Raw genomic sequence first — 16315 nt, forward strand, 5'->3', positions numbered from 1 at the left:
GTGTGTGTTCCGTGTGTTGCAGTGCCACAGCTTCAGTGTGTGTTCCGTGTGTTGCAGTGCCACAGCTTCAGTGTTTGTTCCGTGTGTTGCAGTGCCACAGCTTCAGTGTTTGTTCCGTGTGTTGCAGTGCCACAGCTTCAGTGTTTGTTCCGTGTGTTGCAGTGCCACAGCTTCAGTGTTTGTTCTGTGTGTTGCAGTACCACAGCTTCAGTGTTTGTTCTGTGTGTTGCAGTGCCACAGCTTCAGTGTGTGTTCCGTGTGTTGCAGTGCCACAGCTTCAGTGTGTGTTCCGTGTGTTGCAGTGCCACAGCTTCAGTGTTTGTTCTGTGTGTCGCAGTGCCACAGCTTCAGTGTTTGTTCCGTGTGTTGCAGTGCCACAGCTTCAGTGTGTGTTCCGTGTGTTGCAGTGCCACAGCTTCAGTGTTTGTTCCGTGTGTTGCAGTGCCACAGCTTCAGTGTTTGTTCCGTGTGTTGCAGTGCCACAGCTTCAGTGTGTGTTCCGTGTGTTGCAGTGCCACAGCTTCAGTGTGTGTTCCGTGTGTTGCAGTGCCACAGCTTCAGTGTTTGTTCTGTGTGTTGCAGTGCCACAGCTTCAGTGTTTGTTCTGTGTGTTGCAGTGCCACAGCTTCAGTGTTTGTTCCGTGTGTTGCAGTGCCACAGCTTCAGTGTGTGTTCCGTGTGTTGCAGTGCCACAGCTTCAGTGTGTGTTCCGTGTGTTGCAGTGCCACAGCTTCAGTGTTTGTTCCGTGTGTTGCAGTGCCACAGCTTCAGTGTTTGTTCCGTGTGTTGCAGTGCCACAGCTTCAGTGTGTGTTCCGTGTGTTGCAGTGCCACAGCTTCAGTGTGTGTTCCGTGTGTTGCAGTGCCACAGCTTCAGTGTTTGTTCTGTGTGTTGCAGTGCCACAGCTTCAGTGTTTGTTCCGTGTGTTGCAGTGCCACAGCTTCAGTGTTTGTTCTGTGTGTTGCAGTGCCACAGCTTCAGTGTTTGTTCTGTGTGTTGCAGTGCCACAGCTTCAGTGTGTGTTCCGTGTGTTGCAGTGCCACAGCTTCAGTGTTTGTTCCGTGTGTTGCAGTGCCACAGCTTCAGTGTGTGTTCCGTGTGTTGCAGTGCCACAGCTTCAGTGTTTGTTCTGTGTGTTGCAGTGCCACAGCTTCAGTGTGTGTTCCGTGTGTTGCAGTGCCACAGCTTCAGTGTTTGTTCCGTGTGTTGCAGTGCCACATCTTCAGTGTTTGTTCCGTGTGTTCAGTGTTTGTTCCGTGTGTTGCAGTGCCACATCTTCAGTGTTTGTTCCGTGTGTTCAGTGTTTGTTCCGTGTGTTGCAGTGCCACAGCTTCAGTGTTTGTTCCGTGTGTTCAGTGTTTGTTCCGTGTGTTCAGTGTTTGTTCCGTGTGTTCAGTGTTTGTTCCGTGTGTTCAGTATTTGTTCCGTGTGTTCAGTGTTTGTTCCGTGTGTTCAGTATTTGTTCCGTGTGTTCAGTGTTTGTTTTCCGTGTGTTGCAGTGCCACAGCTTCAGTGTTTGTTCCGTGTGTTCAGTGTTTGTTCCGTGTGTTCAGTATTTGTTCCGTGTGTTCAGTATTTGTTCCGTGTGTTCAGTGTTTGTTTTCCGTGTGTTGCAGTGCCACAGCTTCAGTGAGCAGCTTGAGCGTCTGTCCCAGCATCTGCTCAGAAAAACATCTGCGTTTCGTCACGAAGAAGCTCAACAAATCATCAACTCCATCTGCAAGAACCTTCTCCTCCTGGAGCAACATCTGCAGAGCTGCCAGGACACCAGCCTTAATGTACTGCTCCTCTGACCCTCTGACCCTCTCCTGCTCTGACCCTCTAACAATCTGACCCTCTGAACCTCTCCTGCTCTGACCCTCTGTCCCTCTCCACTGACCCTCTGTCCCTCTCCACTGACCCTCTGTCCCTCTCCACTGACCCTCTGTCCCTCTCCACTGACCCTCTGTCCCTCTCCACTGACCCTCTGCTCCTCTGACCCTCTGTCCCTCTCCACTGACCCTCTGTCCCTCTCCACTGACCCTCTGTTCCTCTGACCCTCTGACCCTCTCCACTGACCCTCTGTTCCTCTGACCCTCTGACCTTCTCCTCTACGGCCTGGCTGATAAGGATTTTGGGCGGCCGATACAAGGTTGATACAGTAAATGGGAGTTGCCGATATATTTAGTATTTTAAAATTAATAGTTGATTATAAAAAGTGTAAGTGTTGTACGCGCTAGTCGCGGTTATTAATATGCGTACATTTTGACTATTACTGCCACTTTTCATAATTTACATGAATATTTACATGCATATTTACATGTCAAGATCAGTCCAGTAACCAAGGATACGGCCATAATCCCTTTACAGCAACCAATGAGCGAACATGTGCATGCGTAGTTCTAGTATCAATACCAACAACATCACACTTGTGATACTCAGACGGCCAATCAGAGTCTGTAAAGCTGAGAGTGACAGAGATGCTCATCCAGGATTCATAGAATCGTGGTTAAATTGTGGTAACCCCTAACCCTACTGACCGCCAGAAGCAGTGCTTTGAATATATCATATATGTACTTCATGAGTATATCATGTATGTACTTCACCTGTATATCATGTATGTACTTCACCTGTATATCATGTATGTACTTCATGAGTATATCATGTATGTACTTCACCTGTATATCATGTATGTACTTCATGAGTATATCATGTATGTACTTCACCTGTATATCATGTATGTACTTCATGAGTATATCATGTATGTACTTCACCTGTATATCATGTATGTACTTCACCTGTATATCATGTATGTACTTCACGTGTATATCATGTATGTACTTCATGAGTATATCATGTATGTACTTCACCTGTATATCATGTATGTACTTCACCTGTATATCATGTATGTACTTCATGAGTATATCATGTATGTACTTCACCTGTATATCATGTATGTACTTCATGAGTATATCATGTATGTACTTCACCTGTATATCATGTATGTACTTCACCTGTATATCATGTATGTACTTCACGTGTATATCATGTATGTACTTCATGAGTATATCATGTATGTACTTCACCTGTATATCATGTATGTACTTCATGAATATATCATGTATGTACTTCACGTGTATATCATGTATGTACTTCACGTGTATATCATGTATGTACTTCATGAGTATATCATGTATGTACTTCACCTGTATATCATGTATGTACTTCACGTGTATATCATGTATGTACTTCATGAGTATATCATGTATGTACTTCACCTGTATATCATGTATGTACTTCATGAGTATATCATGTATGTACTTCATGAGTATATCATGTATGTACTTCACCTGTATATCATGTATGTACTTCATGAGTATATCATGTATGTACTTCACCTGTATATCATGTATGTACTTCACCTGTATATCATGTATGTACTTCACGTGTATATCATGTATGTACTTCATGAGTATATCATGTATGTACTTCACCTGTATATCATGTATGTACTTCATGAATATATCATGTATGTACTTCACGTGTATATCATGTATGTACTTCATGAGTATATCATGTATGTACTTCACCTGTATATCATGTATGTACTTCACGTGTATATCATGTATGTACTTCATGAGTATATCATGTATGTACTTCACCTGTATATCATGTATGTACTTCATGAGTATATCATGTATGTACTTCACCTGTATATCATGTATGTACTTCACGTGTATATCATGTATGTACTTCATGAGTATATCATGTATGTACTTCACCTGTATATCATGTATGTACTTCATGAGTATATCATGTATGTACTTCACGTGTATATCATGTATGTACTTCACCTGTATATCATGTATGTACTTCATGAGTATATCATGTATGTACTTCACCTGTATATCATGTATGTACTTCACGTGTATATCATGTATGTACTTCATGAGTATATCATGTATGTACTTCACCTGTATATCATGTATGTACTTCATGAATATATCATGTATGTACTTCATGAGTATATCATGTATGTACTTCACCTGTATATCATGTATGTACTTCATGAATATATCATGTATGTACTTCATGAGTATATCATGTATGTACTTCACCTGTATATCATGTATGTACTTCATGAATATATCATGTATGTACTTCACCTGTATATCATGTATGTACTTCATGAGTATATCATGTATGTACTTCATGAGTATATCATGTATGTACTTCACCTGTATATCATGTATGTACTTCACGTGTATATCATGTATGAGTATATGAATATAACATGAATATTTACATGAATATAACATGAATATAACATGAATATTTACATGAATATAACATGAATATTTACATGAATATTTACATGAATATTTACATGAATATTTACATGAATATAACATGAATATTTACATGAATATTTACATTTATATTTACATGAATATAACATGAATATTACATGAATATAACATGAATATTACATGAATATAACATGAATATTTACTTGAATATTTACATGAATATTTACATGAATATTTACATGAATATTTACATGAATATTTACATGAATATTTACATGAATATAACATGATTACATGAATATTTACATGAATATTTACATGAATATTTACATGAATATTTACATGAATATTTACATGAATATTACATGAATATTTACATTAATATTTACATGAATATAACATGATTACATGAATATAACATGAATATTTACATGAATATTTACATGAATATTTACATGAATATAACATGAATATTTACATGAATATTTACATGAATATAACATGAATATTTACATGAATATTTACATGAATATTTACATGAATATTACATGAATATTTACATGAATATAACATGAATATTACATGAATATAACATGAATATTACATGAATATAACATGAATATTTACTTGAATATTTACATGAATATAACATGAATATTTACATGAATATAACATGATTACATGAATATAACATGAATATTTACATGAATATTTACATGAATATTTACATGAATATTTACATGAATATTTACATGAATATTTACATGAATATAACATGAATATTTACATGAATATAACATGAATATTTACATGAATATTTACATGAATATAACATGAATATTTACATGAATATAACATGAATATTTACATGAATATTTACATGAATATAACATGAATATTTACATGAATATAACATGAATATTTACATGAATATAACATGAATATTTACATGAATATTTACATGAATATAACATGAATATTTACATGAATATAACATGAATATTTACATGAATATAACATGAATATTTACATGAATATTTACATGAATATTTACATGAATATAACATGAATATTTACATGAATATTTACATGAATATAACATGAATATTTACATGAATATTTACATGAATATTTACATGAATATTACATGAATATTTACATGAATATAACATGAATATTACATGAATATAACATGAATATTACATGAATATAACATGAATATTTACTTGAATATTTACATGAATATAACATGAATATTTACATGAATATAACATGATTACATGAATATAACATGAATATTTACATGAATATTTACATGAATATTTACATGAATATAACATGAATATTTACATGAATATAACATGATTACATGAATATAACATGAATATTTACATGAATATTTACATGAATATTTACATGAATATTTACATGAATATAACATGAATATTTACATGAATATAACATGATTACATGAATATAACATGAATATTTACATGAATATTTACATGAATATTTACATGAATATAACATGAATATTTACATGAATATTTACATGAATATTTACATGAATATTTACATGAATATAACATGAATATTTACATGAATATTTACATGAATATTTACATGAATATATCATAAGGAGGAGGTGATGGAGGAGGCGATGGAGGAGGGGGATGGAGGAGGGTGATGGAGGAGGTGATGGAGGAGGTGATGAAGGAGGTGATGGAGGAGGTGATGGAGGAGGTGATGAAGGAGGTGATGGAGGAGGCGATAGAGGAGGCGATGGAGGAGGCGATGGAGGAGGTGATGGAGGAGGCGATGGAGGAGGCGATGGAGGAAGTGATGAAGGAGGCGATGGAGGAGGTGATGAAGGAGGTGATGGAGGAGGTGATGGAGGAGGCGATGGAGGAGGTGATGAAGGAGGTGATGGAGGAGGTGATGGAGGAGGCTATGGAGGAGGTGATGGAGGAGGTGATGGAGGAGGCGATGGAGGAGGCGATGGAGGAGGTGATGGAGGAGGCGATGGAGGAGGCGATGGAGGAGGCGATGGAGGAGGTGATGGAGGAGGCGATGGAGGAGGCGATGGAGGAGGCGATGGAGGAGGTGATGGAGGAGGTGATGGAGGAGGTGATGGAGGAGGCGATGGCCGTGTAGAACTGCTCCATCATCAGCTTATCTTTCATCAGCTGCTGCAGGAAGTACATCCTCTGCTGGAGCTGATGGTGGCTCCTCCCACTTGAGGTCCTGGTGATGGTGGCTCCTCCCACTTGAGGTCCTGGTGATGGTGGCTCCTCCCACTTGAGGTCCTGGTGATGGTGGCTCCTCCCACTTGAGGTCCTGGTGATGGTGGCTCCTCCCACTTGAGGTCCTGGTGATGGTGGCTCCTCCCACTTGAGGTCCTGGTGATGGTGGCTCCTCCCACTTGAGGTCCTGGTGATGGTGGCTCCTCCCACTTGAGGTCCTGGTGATGGTGGCTCCTCCCACTTGAGGTCCTGGTGATGGTGGCTCCTCCCACTTGAGGTCCTGGTGATGGTGGCTCCTCCCACTTGAGGTCCTGGTGATGGTGGCTCCTCCCACTTGAGGTCCTGGTGATGGTGGCTCCTCCCACTTGAGGTCCTGGTGATGGTGGCTCCTCCCACTTGAGGTCCTGGTGATGGTGGCTCCTCCCACTTGAGGTCCTGGTGATGGTGGCTCCTCCCACTTGAGGTCCTGGTGATGGTGGCTCCTCCCACTTGAGGTCCTGGTGATGGTGGCTCCTCCCACTTGAGGTCCTGGTGATGGTGGCTCCTCCCACTTGAGGTCCTGGTGATGGTGGCTCCTCCCACTTGAGGTCCTGGTGATGGTGGCTCCTCCCACTTGAGGTCCTGGTGATGGTGGTGCAGAGGAGGTGGAGGGAGTCCATGGTGGTGATGGGGCAGTCTGTTAGGGCGAGGGGGGGCTGGGGGGCTCCTCTCCTCCTCTGCTCCTCTCCTCCTCTCCGCCTCTGACCCTCTCCTCCTCTCCTCCTCTCCTCCTCTGCTCCTCTCCTCCTCTCCTCCTCTGCTCTTCTCCTCCTCTGCTCCTCTCCTCCTCTGCTCCTCTCCTCCTCTGCTCCTCTCCTCCTGACCCTCTCCTCCTCTGCTCCTCTCCTCCTCTGACCCTCTCCTCCCTCCTCTCCTCCTCTCCTCCTCTGCTCCTCTCCTCCTCCCCTCCTCTGACCCTCTCCTCCTCTGCTCCTCTCCTCCTCTCCTCCTCTCCTCTTCTCCTCCTCTCATCCTCTGCTCCTCTTCTCCTCTGCTCCTCTCCTCTTCTCCTCCTCCCCTCCTCTGCTCCTCTCCTCCTCTCCTCCTCTGCTCCTCTCCTCCTCTCCTCCTCTGACCCTCTCCTCCTCTGCTCCTCTCCTCCTCTCCTCCTCTGCTCCTCTCCTCCTCTCCTCCTCTCCTCTTCTCCTCCTCTCATCCTCTGCTCCTCTTCTCCTCCTCTCCTCCTCTGCTCCTCTCCTCTTCTCCTCCTCCCCTCCTCTGCTCCTCTCCTCCTCTGCTCCTCTCCTCCTCTCCTCCTCTGACCCTCTCCTCCCTCCTCTCCTCCTCTGCTCCTCTCCTCCTCTCCTCCTCTGCTCCTCTCCTCCTCTGCTCCTCTCCTCCTCTCCTCCTCTGCTCCTCTGCTCCTCTCCTCCTCTCCTCTTCTCCTCCTCTCATCCTCTGCTCCTCTCCTCTTCTCCTCCTCTCCTCCTCTGCTCCTCTCCTCTTCTCCTCCTCCCCTCCTCTGCTCCTCTCCTCCTCTGCTCCTCTCCTCCTCTCCTCCTCTCCTCCTCTGACCCTCTCCTCCCTCCTCTCCTCCTCTCCTCCTCTCCTCCTCTGCTCCTCTCCTCCTCTCCTCCTCTGACCCTCTCTCTCTCCTCCTCAGATGATCTTTCAGAAGTTACTTTGGTGGCAGGAGGTCTCGTCTCTCCTTCAGACTCAGCCTGAGTCACTGAAACATGAAGCTGGTTTACTTCAGTTTTTGGTGTCCAGACGTTTGGAGCAGATGAGGGGTGTCGGCGCTCAGACCGGCGCTCAGACCGGCGCTCTTACCGGCGCTCAGACCGGCGCTCAGACCGGCGCTCTGACCGGCGCTCTGACAGGCGCTCTGACCGGCGCTCTGACCGGCGCTCTGACCGGCGCTCAGACCGGCGCTCAGACCGGCGCTCAGACCGGCGCTCTGACCGGCGCTCTGACCGGCGCTCAGACCGGCGCTCTGACCGGCGCTCTGACAGGCGCTCAGATGGACAACATTGTGTGTGAGATGCAGAGGAGTTTGAGCGCTGCGCTGGAGCACTTCCATCAAGGTTAGACACTAACACAGCTGCTCAATAAGTCACAGAGAACAGCACACATTATGAGCCTTTAAATGACACAATGTTTCTAATCAGCTGCAATGACTTGACCCCAAAACAATTCTAACAAAAGGTTTTTCAGTGGTTTACAATAGTATCAGATGTACTTAAAAACACACTAAAAGTTGACCAAAGTTTGACTCCAAGAAAGGCCCCATTTTCAAAATGGCGGCCGTTAGGGATGCGTACCGCTCCTCAGGACCGGATCTGGACGTTTCGGTTCAGGTCCAAAAAAACCGAAACCCGGTGATTCGGTTCTGGACTCATTAAAAATCTACCACTCACATTCTATATCCTTTACGTTCTAGAATCTAGACCATCCTAAACCTTCCATAGATCGCGAAATTCGCGCTGGAAAAGACGTAAACTCTGACATCGCCGTCAATGGCGTCCGGAGCATCAGCGACGCACGTGTCGCCGGAGCAATGAGTTTAAAGACGCGAGACCGAACATTCGGGAAGATCACTGGCTTTATTGAAGCGTTTGAAGCCGCCGCGTGCGTCGCCGCTTGTGCCGCTCCGTGAGTTAGTTTAAGACGTTAAAGGAGCGGGTTGTGCTTTAGTTTGGGTGTAAATATTGTAACTTCTCGCTCAGGTCAGTAATGCTGGTTTAAAGTTGTCACTTTATTTCTTGAACAGAGTTGGTTACTGTTGGCCGTAACCATGGTGATGGAACAGGAACATCAGAAACTACCTGGTCTCCTGAGCCGCTCTTAGCTCCGCCCCTGAGACCGCGCACGCGCACTAGAGACGCTACAATATGAATAAAATAACTGTTATGTTGTGATGTAGCATTTATTTAGGTGGATTAATGTGCGATATACATATTTATACATCTAAGTAAATACTAAGTCAAAGTAATATTGTTTAATTGCTGGATTCATTCATTGGAGCTTATATTTTGTAATAGTATTTGTATTCTACAGTTGTTAAATATGGTCTTGTGTTTAATGCTGTTCATATGATGTATTGTGTAAAATATTTTCATATTCTATTTTTGATACTGTTAAAGTTGATTGATTTATAGTGGTTCTAGTCGACTGTTATGAGAGTTTTTGAAGGTTTTTACATGACTTTGATGCCAAAGGATCTGCAAAATTAAAGAGTGGAAATGTATCTAAAGCATTAAACTTCAGGTGTGGGAAACAGCCCAGTCAAACCAGTAACACACTTACAAACCAGTAACACACTTACAAACCAGTAACACACTTACAAACCAGTAACACACTTACAAACCAGTAACACACTTACACACCAGTAACACACTTACAAACCAGTAACACACTTACAAACCAGTAACACACTTACAAACCAGTAACACACTTACAAACCAGTAAAACACTTACAAACCAGTAACACACTTACACACCAGTAACACACTTACACACCAGTAACACACTTACAAACCAGTAACACACTTACAAACCAGTAAAACACTTACAAACCAGTAACACACTTACAAACCAGTAACACACTTACAAACCAGTAACACACTTACAAACCAGTAAAACACTTACAAACCAGTAACACACTTACAAACCAGTAATACACTTACACACCAGTAACACACTTACAAACCAGTAACACACTTACACACCAGTAACACACTTACAAACCAGTAAAACACTTACAAACCAGTAACACACTTACAAACCAGTAACACACTTACAAACCAGTAACACACTTACACACCAGTAACACACTTACAAACCAGTAACACACTTACACACCAGTAACACACTTACAAACCAGTAACACACTTACAAACCAGTAACACACTTACACACCAGTAACACACTTACAAACCAGTAAAACACTTACAAACCAGTAACACACTTACACACCAGTAACACACTTACAAACCAGTAACACACTTACAAACCAGTAACACACTTACAGACCAGTAAAACACTTACAAACCAGTAACACACTTACAAACCAGTAACACACTTACAAACCAGTAACACACTTACAAACCAGTAACACACTTACAAATCAGTAAAACACTTACAAACCAGTAACACACTTACACACCAGTAACACACTTATACACCAGTAACACACTTACAAACCAGTAAAACACTTACAAACCAGTAACACACTTACAAACCAGTAACACACTTACAAACCAGTAACACACTTACAAACCAGTAAAACACTTACAAACCAGTAACACACTTACAAACCAGTAACACACTTACACACCAGTAACACACTTACAAACCAGTAACACACTTACACACCAGTAACACACTTACACACCAGTAACACACTTACAAACCAGTAACACACTTACAAACCAGTAACACACTTACACACCAGTAACACACTTACACACCAGTAACACACTTACACACCAGTAACACACTTACACACCAGTAACACACTTACAAACCAGTAACACACTTACAAACCAGTAACACACTTACAAACCAGTAACACACTTACAAACCAGTAACACACTTACACACCAGTAACACACTTACAAACCAGTAACACACTTACAAACCAGTAACACACTTACAAACCAGTAACACACTTACAAACCAGTAACACACTTACACACACAGTAACACACTTACACACCAGTAACACACTTACACACCAGTAACACACTTACACACACAGTAACACACTTACAAACCAGTAACACACTTACAAACCAGTAACACACTTACAAACCAGTAACACACTTACACACACAGTAACACACTTACACACCAGTAACACACTTACACACCAGTAACACACTTACACACACAGTAACACACTTACACACCAGTAACACACTTACACACCAGTAACACACTTACACACACAGTAACACACTTACACACACAGTAACACACTTACACACACAGTAACACACTTACAAACCAGTAACACACTTACAAACCAGTAACACACTTACACACCAGTAACACACTTACACACCAGTAACACACTTACACACCAGTAACACACTTACACACCAGTAACACACTTACAAACCAGTAACACACTTACAACCCAGTAACACACTTACAAACCAGTAACACACTTACACACCAGTAACACACTTACACACCAGTAACACACTTACAAACCAGTAACACACTTACACACCAGTAACACACTTACACACCAGTAACACACTTACAAACCAGTAACACACTTACAAACCAGTAACACACTTACAAACCAGTAACACACTTACAAACCAGTAACACACTTACAAACCAGTAACACACTTACACACCAGTAACACACTTACAAACCAGTAACACACTTACAAACCAGTAACACACTTACACACCAGTAACACACTTACAAACCAGTAACACACTTACACACACAGTAACACACTTACACACCAGTAACACACTTACAAACCAGTAACACACTTACAAACCAGTAACACACTTACACACCAGTAACACACTTACACACCAGTAACACACTTACAAACCAGTAACACACTTACAAACCAGTAACACACTTACACACCAGTAACACACTTACACACCAGTAACACACTTACACACCAGTAACACACTTACAAACCAGTAACACACTTACAAACCAGTAACACACTTACAAACCAGTAACACACTTACACACACAGTAACACACTTACACACCAGTAACACACTTACACACCAGTAACACACTTACAAACCAGTAACACACTTACAAACCAGTAACACACTTACACACACAGTAACACACTTACAAACCAGTAACACACTTACACACACAGTAACACACTTACAAACCAGTAACACACTTACAAACCAGTAACACACTTACACACACAGTAACACACTTACACACCAGTAACACACTTACACACACAGTAACACACTTACACACCAGTAACACACTTACACACCAGTAACACACTTACACACCAGTAACACACTTACACACACAGTAACACACTTACACACCAGTAACACACTTACACACACAGTAACACACTTACACACCAGTAACACACTTACACACCAGTAACACACTTACACACCAGTAACACACTTACACACCAGTAACACACTTACACACACAGTAACACACTTACACACCAGTAACACACTTACACACCAGTAACACACTTACACACCAGTAACACACTTACAAACCAGTAACACACTTACAAACCAGTAACACACTTACAAACCAGTAACACACTTACAAACCAGTAACACACTTACACACCAGTAACACACTTACACACCAGTAACACACTTACACACCAGTAACACACTTACACACCAGTAACACACTTACACACCAGTAACACACTTACACACCAGTAACACACTTACAAACCAGTAACACACTTACAAACCAGTAACACACTTACACACCAGTAACACACTTACAAACCAGTAACACACTTACAAACCAGTAACACACTTACAAACCAGTAACACACTTACACACACAGTAACACACTTACAAACCAGTAACACACTTACACACACAGTAACACACTTACAAACCAGTAACACACTTACAAACCAGTAACACACTTACACACACAGTAACACACTTACACACCAGTAACACACTTACACACACAGTAACACACTTACACACCAGTAACACACTTACACACCAGTAACACACTTACACACCAGTAACACACTTACACACACAGTAACACACTTACACACCAGTAACACACTTACACACACAGTAACACACTTACACACCAGTAACACACTTACACACCAGTAACACACTTACACACCAGTAACACACTTACACACCAGTAACACACTTACAAACCAGTAACACACTTACAAACCAGTAACACACTTACACACACAGTAACACACTTACACACCAGTAACACACTTACAAACCAGTAACACACTTACAAACCAGTAACACACTTACAAACCAGTAACACACTTACACACCAGTAACACACTTACAAACCAGTAACACACTTACACACCAGTAACACACTTACAAACCAGTAACACACTTACAAACCAGTAACACACTTACACACCAGTAACACACTTACAAACCAGTAACACACTTGCAAACCAGTAACACACTTACACACCAGTAACACACTTACACACCAGTAACACACTTACAAACCAGTAACACACTTACAAACCAGTAACACACTTACACACCAGTAACAGTAACACACTTACAAACCAGTAACACACTTACACACCAGTAACACACTTACAAACCAGTAACACACTTACAAACCAGTAACACACTCTTAGCTCATAGCTCGTAGCTCATAGCTCTTAGCTCATAGCTCGTAGCTCATAGCTCTTAGCTCTTAGCTCTTAGCTCATAGCTCGTAGCTCGTAGCTCATAGCTCTTAGCTCTTAGCTCGTAGCTCGTAGCTCGTAGCTCGTAGCTCGTAGCTCATAGCTCGTAGCTCATAGCTCGTAGCTCATAGCTCATAGCTCGTAGCTCGTAGCTCATAGCTCATAGCTCATAGCTCATAGCTCGTAGCTCGTAGCTCGTAGCTCATAGCTCATAGCTCATAGCTCGTAGCTCATAGCTCATAGCTCATAGCTCGTAGCTCATAGCTCGTTAGTAGCTTGTGATTTGTAAGTTGTAACTTCTGTTAATAAACAGTGAATAAAGCAGATAAATTGAGTTTATTTCAGTCTGCAGTTAAGCCTTGTGTTTGATAGTCGTCCTTGTTCATGTGTCTTCAACTTAATTGAGCCAAGTGTCTCGTGTTACGCTGTTATAACATTATGTAAAAATGGCCTGAGTTCAGGTCCAGACTCATTAGGTCCGGACCTGAACCTGAACCTCTTTTTTTGATATATATTTTTTGACATATACTTATATGTTTTGAAACACTTTTCTTATTTACACACCTTAGAGTGTGACCTTAGTTAACGCTCTTCCTCCCATAGAGTGGAGCAATTACAGGGATCATCTGCAGCAGCAGCCGTACTGGTCAGCCGTACTGGTCAGCAGAGAGAGAGAGAGAGAGAGAGAGAGAGAGAGAGAGAGAGAGAGAGAGAGAGAGAGAGAGAGAGAGAGAGAGAGAGAGAGAGAGAGAGAGAGAGAGAGAGAGAGAGAGAGAGAGAGAGAGAGAGAGAGAGAGAGAGAGAGAGAGAGAGAGAGTATAGAATCATAGTAGAGGAGAAGATCTGAGGCTTTGACCATGTCCACGTCTGCTTCACCTGATGCACTGATAACAGAGCAGCCCTTCTTCTCCAGCTTCTTGGTCATAATCAAGTTTTCTCAGATTTCTTGCTTAAGAACTCAATGACTGCCTCCGCTAGTTGGGGCTTGTTGGCTTTGCAGAAGATTTCCTGCCTTGGAACAGGGCTGCAGGAAATGAGCAGCGCTCATACTCATTACATCTTCAAGTGAAAACTGGCCAGTTTTTGACATGATCAGGAACCGTTGGAACAGCAAAACAGGATCAATGGTTCGGTCTTGGGTAACTTTGACGGTGGAGTCATCAGCAAGAGTTTTTGCCCGTTTTTTCCGTTTGAAAGATATACCAAAAACAGGTTTTCCAATCATCTTTTCAATTATCTCATTGTCAACAGTCTCAAACTCATGCACATTCACATCCTCATGGCAACAACACCAGTTACGATGTTTTTCAGAGATGGTCAGGAGAGAATGGTTTGCAAGTGCTTAGCTTCTCCTTGATCTGTGATGGGTATAGACATGGTCCACAATGCTCGCATTTCAACTTCCATGGGTCAAACCTCCACTGCTTTTCAAGGATCTCATCAGTGTCTGCTCAATGACAAGGTCAGAGGTCAGGCCTGCCCAGGAAAACAAACGAAAGTTACGACTGTAACTACGGTTCTATGAATCCCGGATGACCGCCAGAGGCGGTGCATAAAGCACTGGATGATCATCCTTGCGCATGCACAGGTCGAGAATTAATAACAAAAAAGTCACCTTTGACCCCCCGGTGGCTCACGTGAGTCTATATAGTTCACGTGACACCGGGAGCTCAGTCCCTGGAAACCTTCTCGCAAAGCACGAGAATTCCGAGGGACCGGATGGTCTGGCGGTCATCCGGGATTCATAGAACCGTAGTTACAGTCGTAACTTTCGTTCTATTTCATCCCTACTGACCGCCAGAGGCGGTGCATAAAGCACTGGATGACGAATACCAGCAGGGTCCCGAGGAATAGACAAAACCATACCTCAATGGGACGCAGAAGAGTGTTGCTCTTCCAGCGGTTGTGGAGAAACCACATTCACTCTGTAGAATCTTGCAAATGTATTCGGGGATGTCCAAGAGGCCGCCGCACAGATCACGTCCAAGGACACCCCGTTCATAGCGGCCCACGAAGTTGAGAGCCCCCTTGTGGAGTGGCACCTCACCCCCGAAGGCAACGGTCGCCCCTGTCGAGCAGAGGCTTCAGTGATTACATCAACAATCCAGCGCACGAGACGCTGTTTGGACATAGCCTGGCCCTTGCGCGGGCCGGCAAAACAAACAAACAGGCTCTCAGATTTGCGTATCAACGCTGTAGCACGCACATATGCCTCAAGCGCACGGACAGGACACAGCTGTTCGGCGGCAGATCCCGCACCAAAACGTGCAAGTTGTAGCGGCCGGTTGTGCCCCTCCGACAAAATCACCTTTGGAACAAAATCTATATTCGGCCAAAGGGAAACCCCAGAGTTGTCGGGGTGCCAACGAAAACAGGAGTCTGCCACGG

The 16315-nt window shown here is 42.7% G+C and overlaps 1 protein-coding gene across 1 annotated transcript in view; it reads left to right on the top strand.

Annotated features, from left to right (window-relative positions):
• Window positions 1–1593: 1593 nt before the first annotated feature.
• The window catches only part of LOC140362369 (uncharacterized), a gene marked incomplete at its 5' end in the record, with an annotated part of 131557 nt that continues 116835 nt past the window's right edge, over window positions 1594–16315 (top strand). The window contains 2 exons of the mRNA XM_072448465.1: window positions 1594–1778; window positions 8175–8595. Of these exons, the coding sequence (XP_072304566.1) occupies window positions 1594–1778; window positions 8175–8595 (606 nt within the window). The remainder of the gene's footprint in view (window positions 1779–8174; window positions 8596–16315) is intronic.

This window comes from Eucyclogobius newberryi, unplaced genomic scaffold (assembly GCF_026437365.1).
Source record: "Eucyclogobius newberryi isolate DKJ021-1_F unplaced genomic scaffold, fEucNew1.0.hap1 SCAF_164, whole genome shotgun sequence".
NCBI classification, from domain to species: domain Eukaryota; kingdom Metazoa; phylum Chordata; class Actinopteri; order Gobiiformes; family Gobiidae; genus Eucyclogobius; species Eucyclogobius newberryi.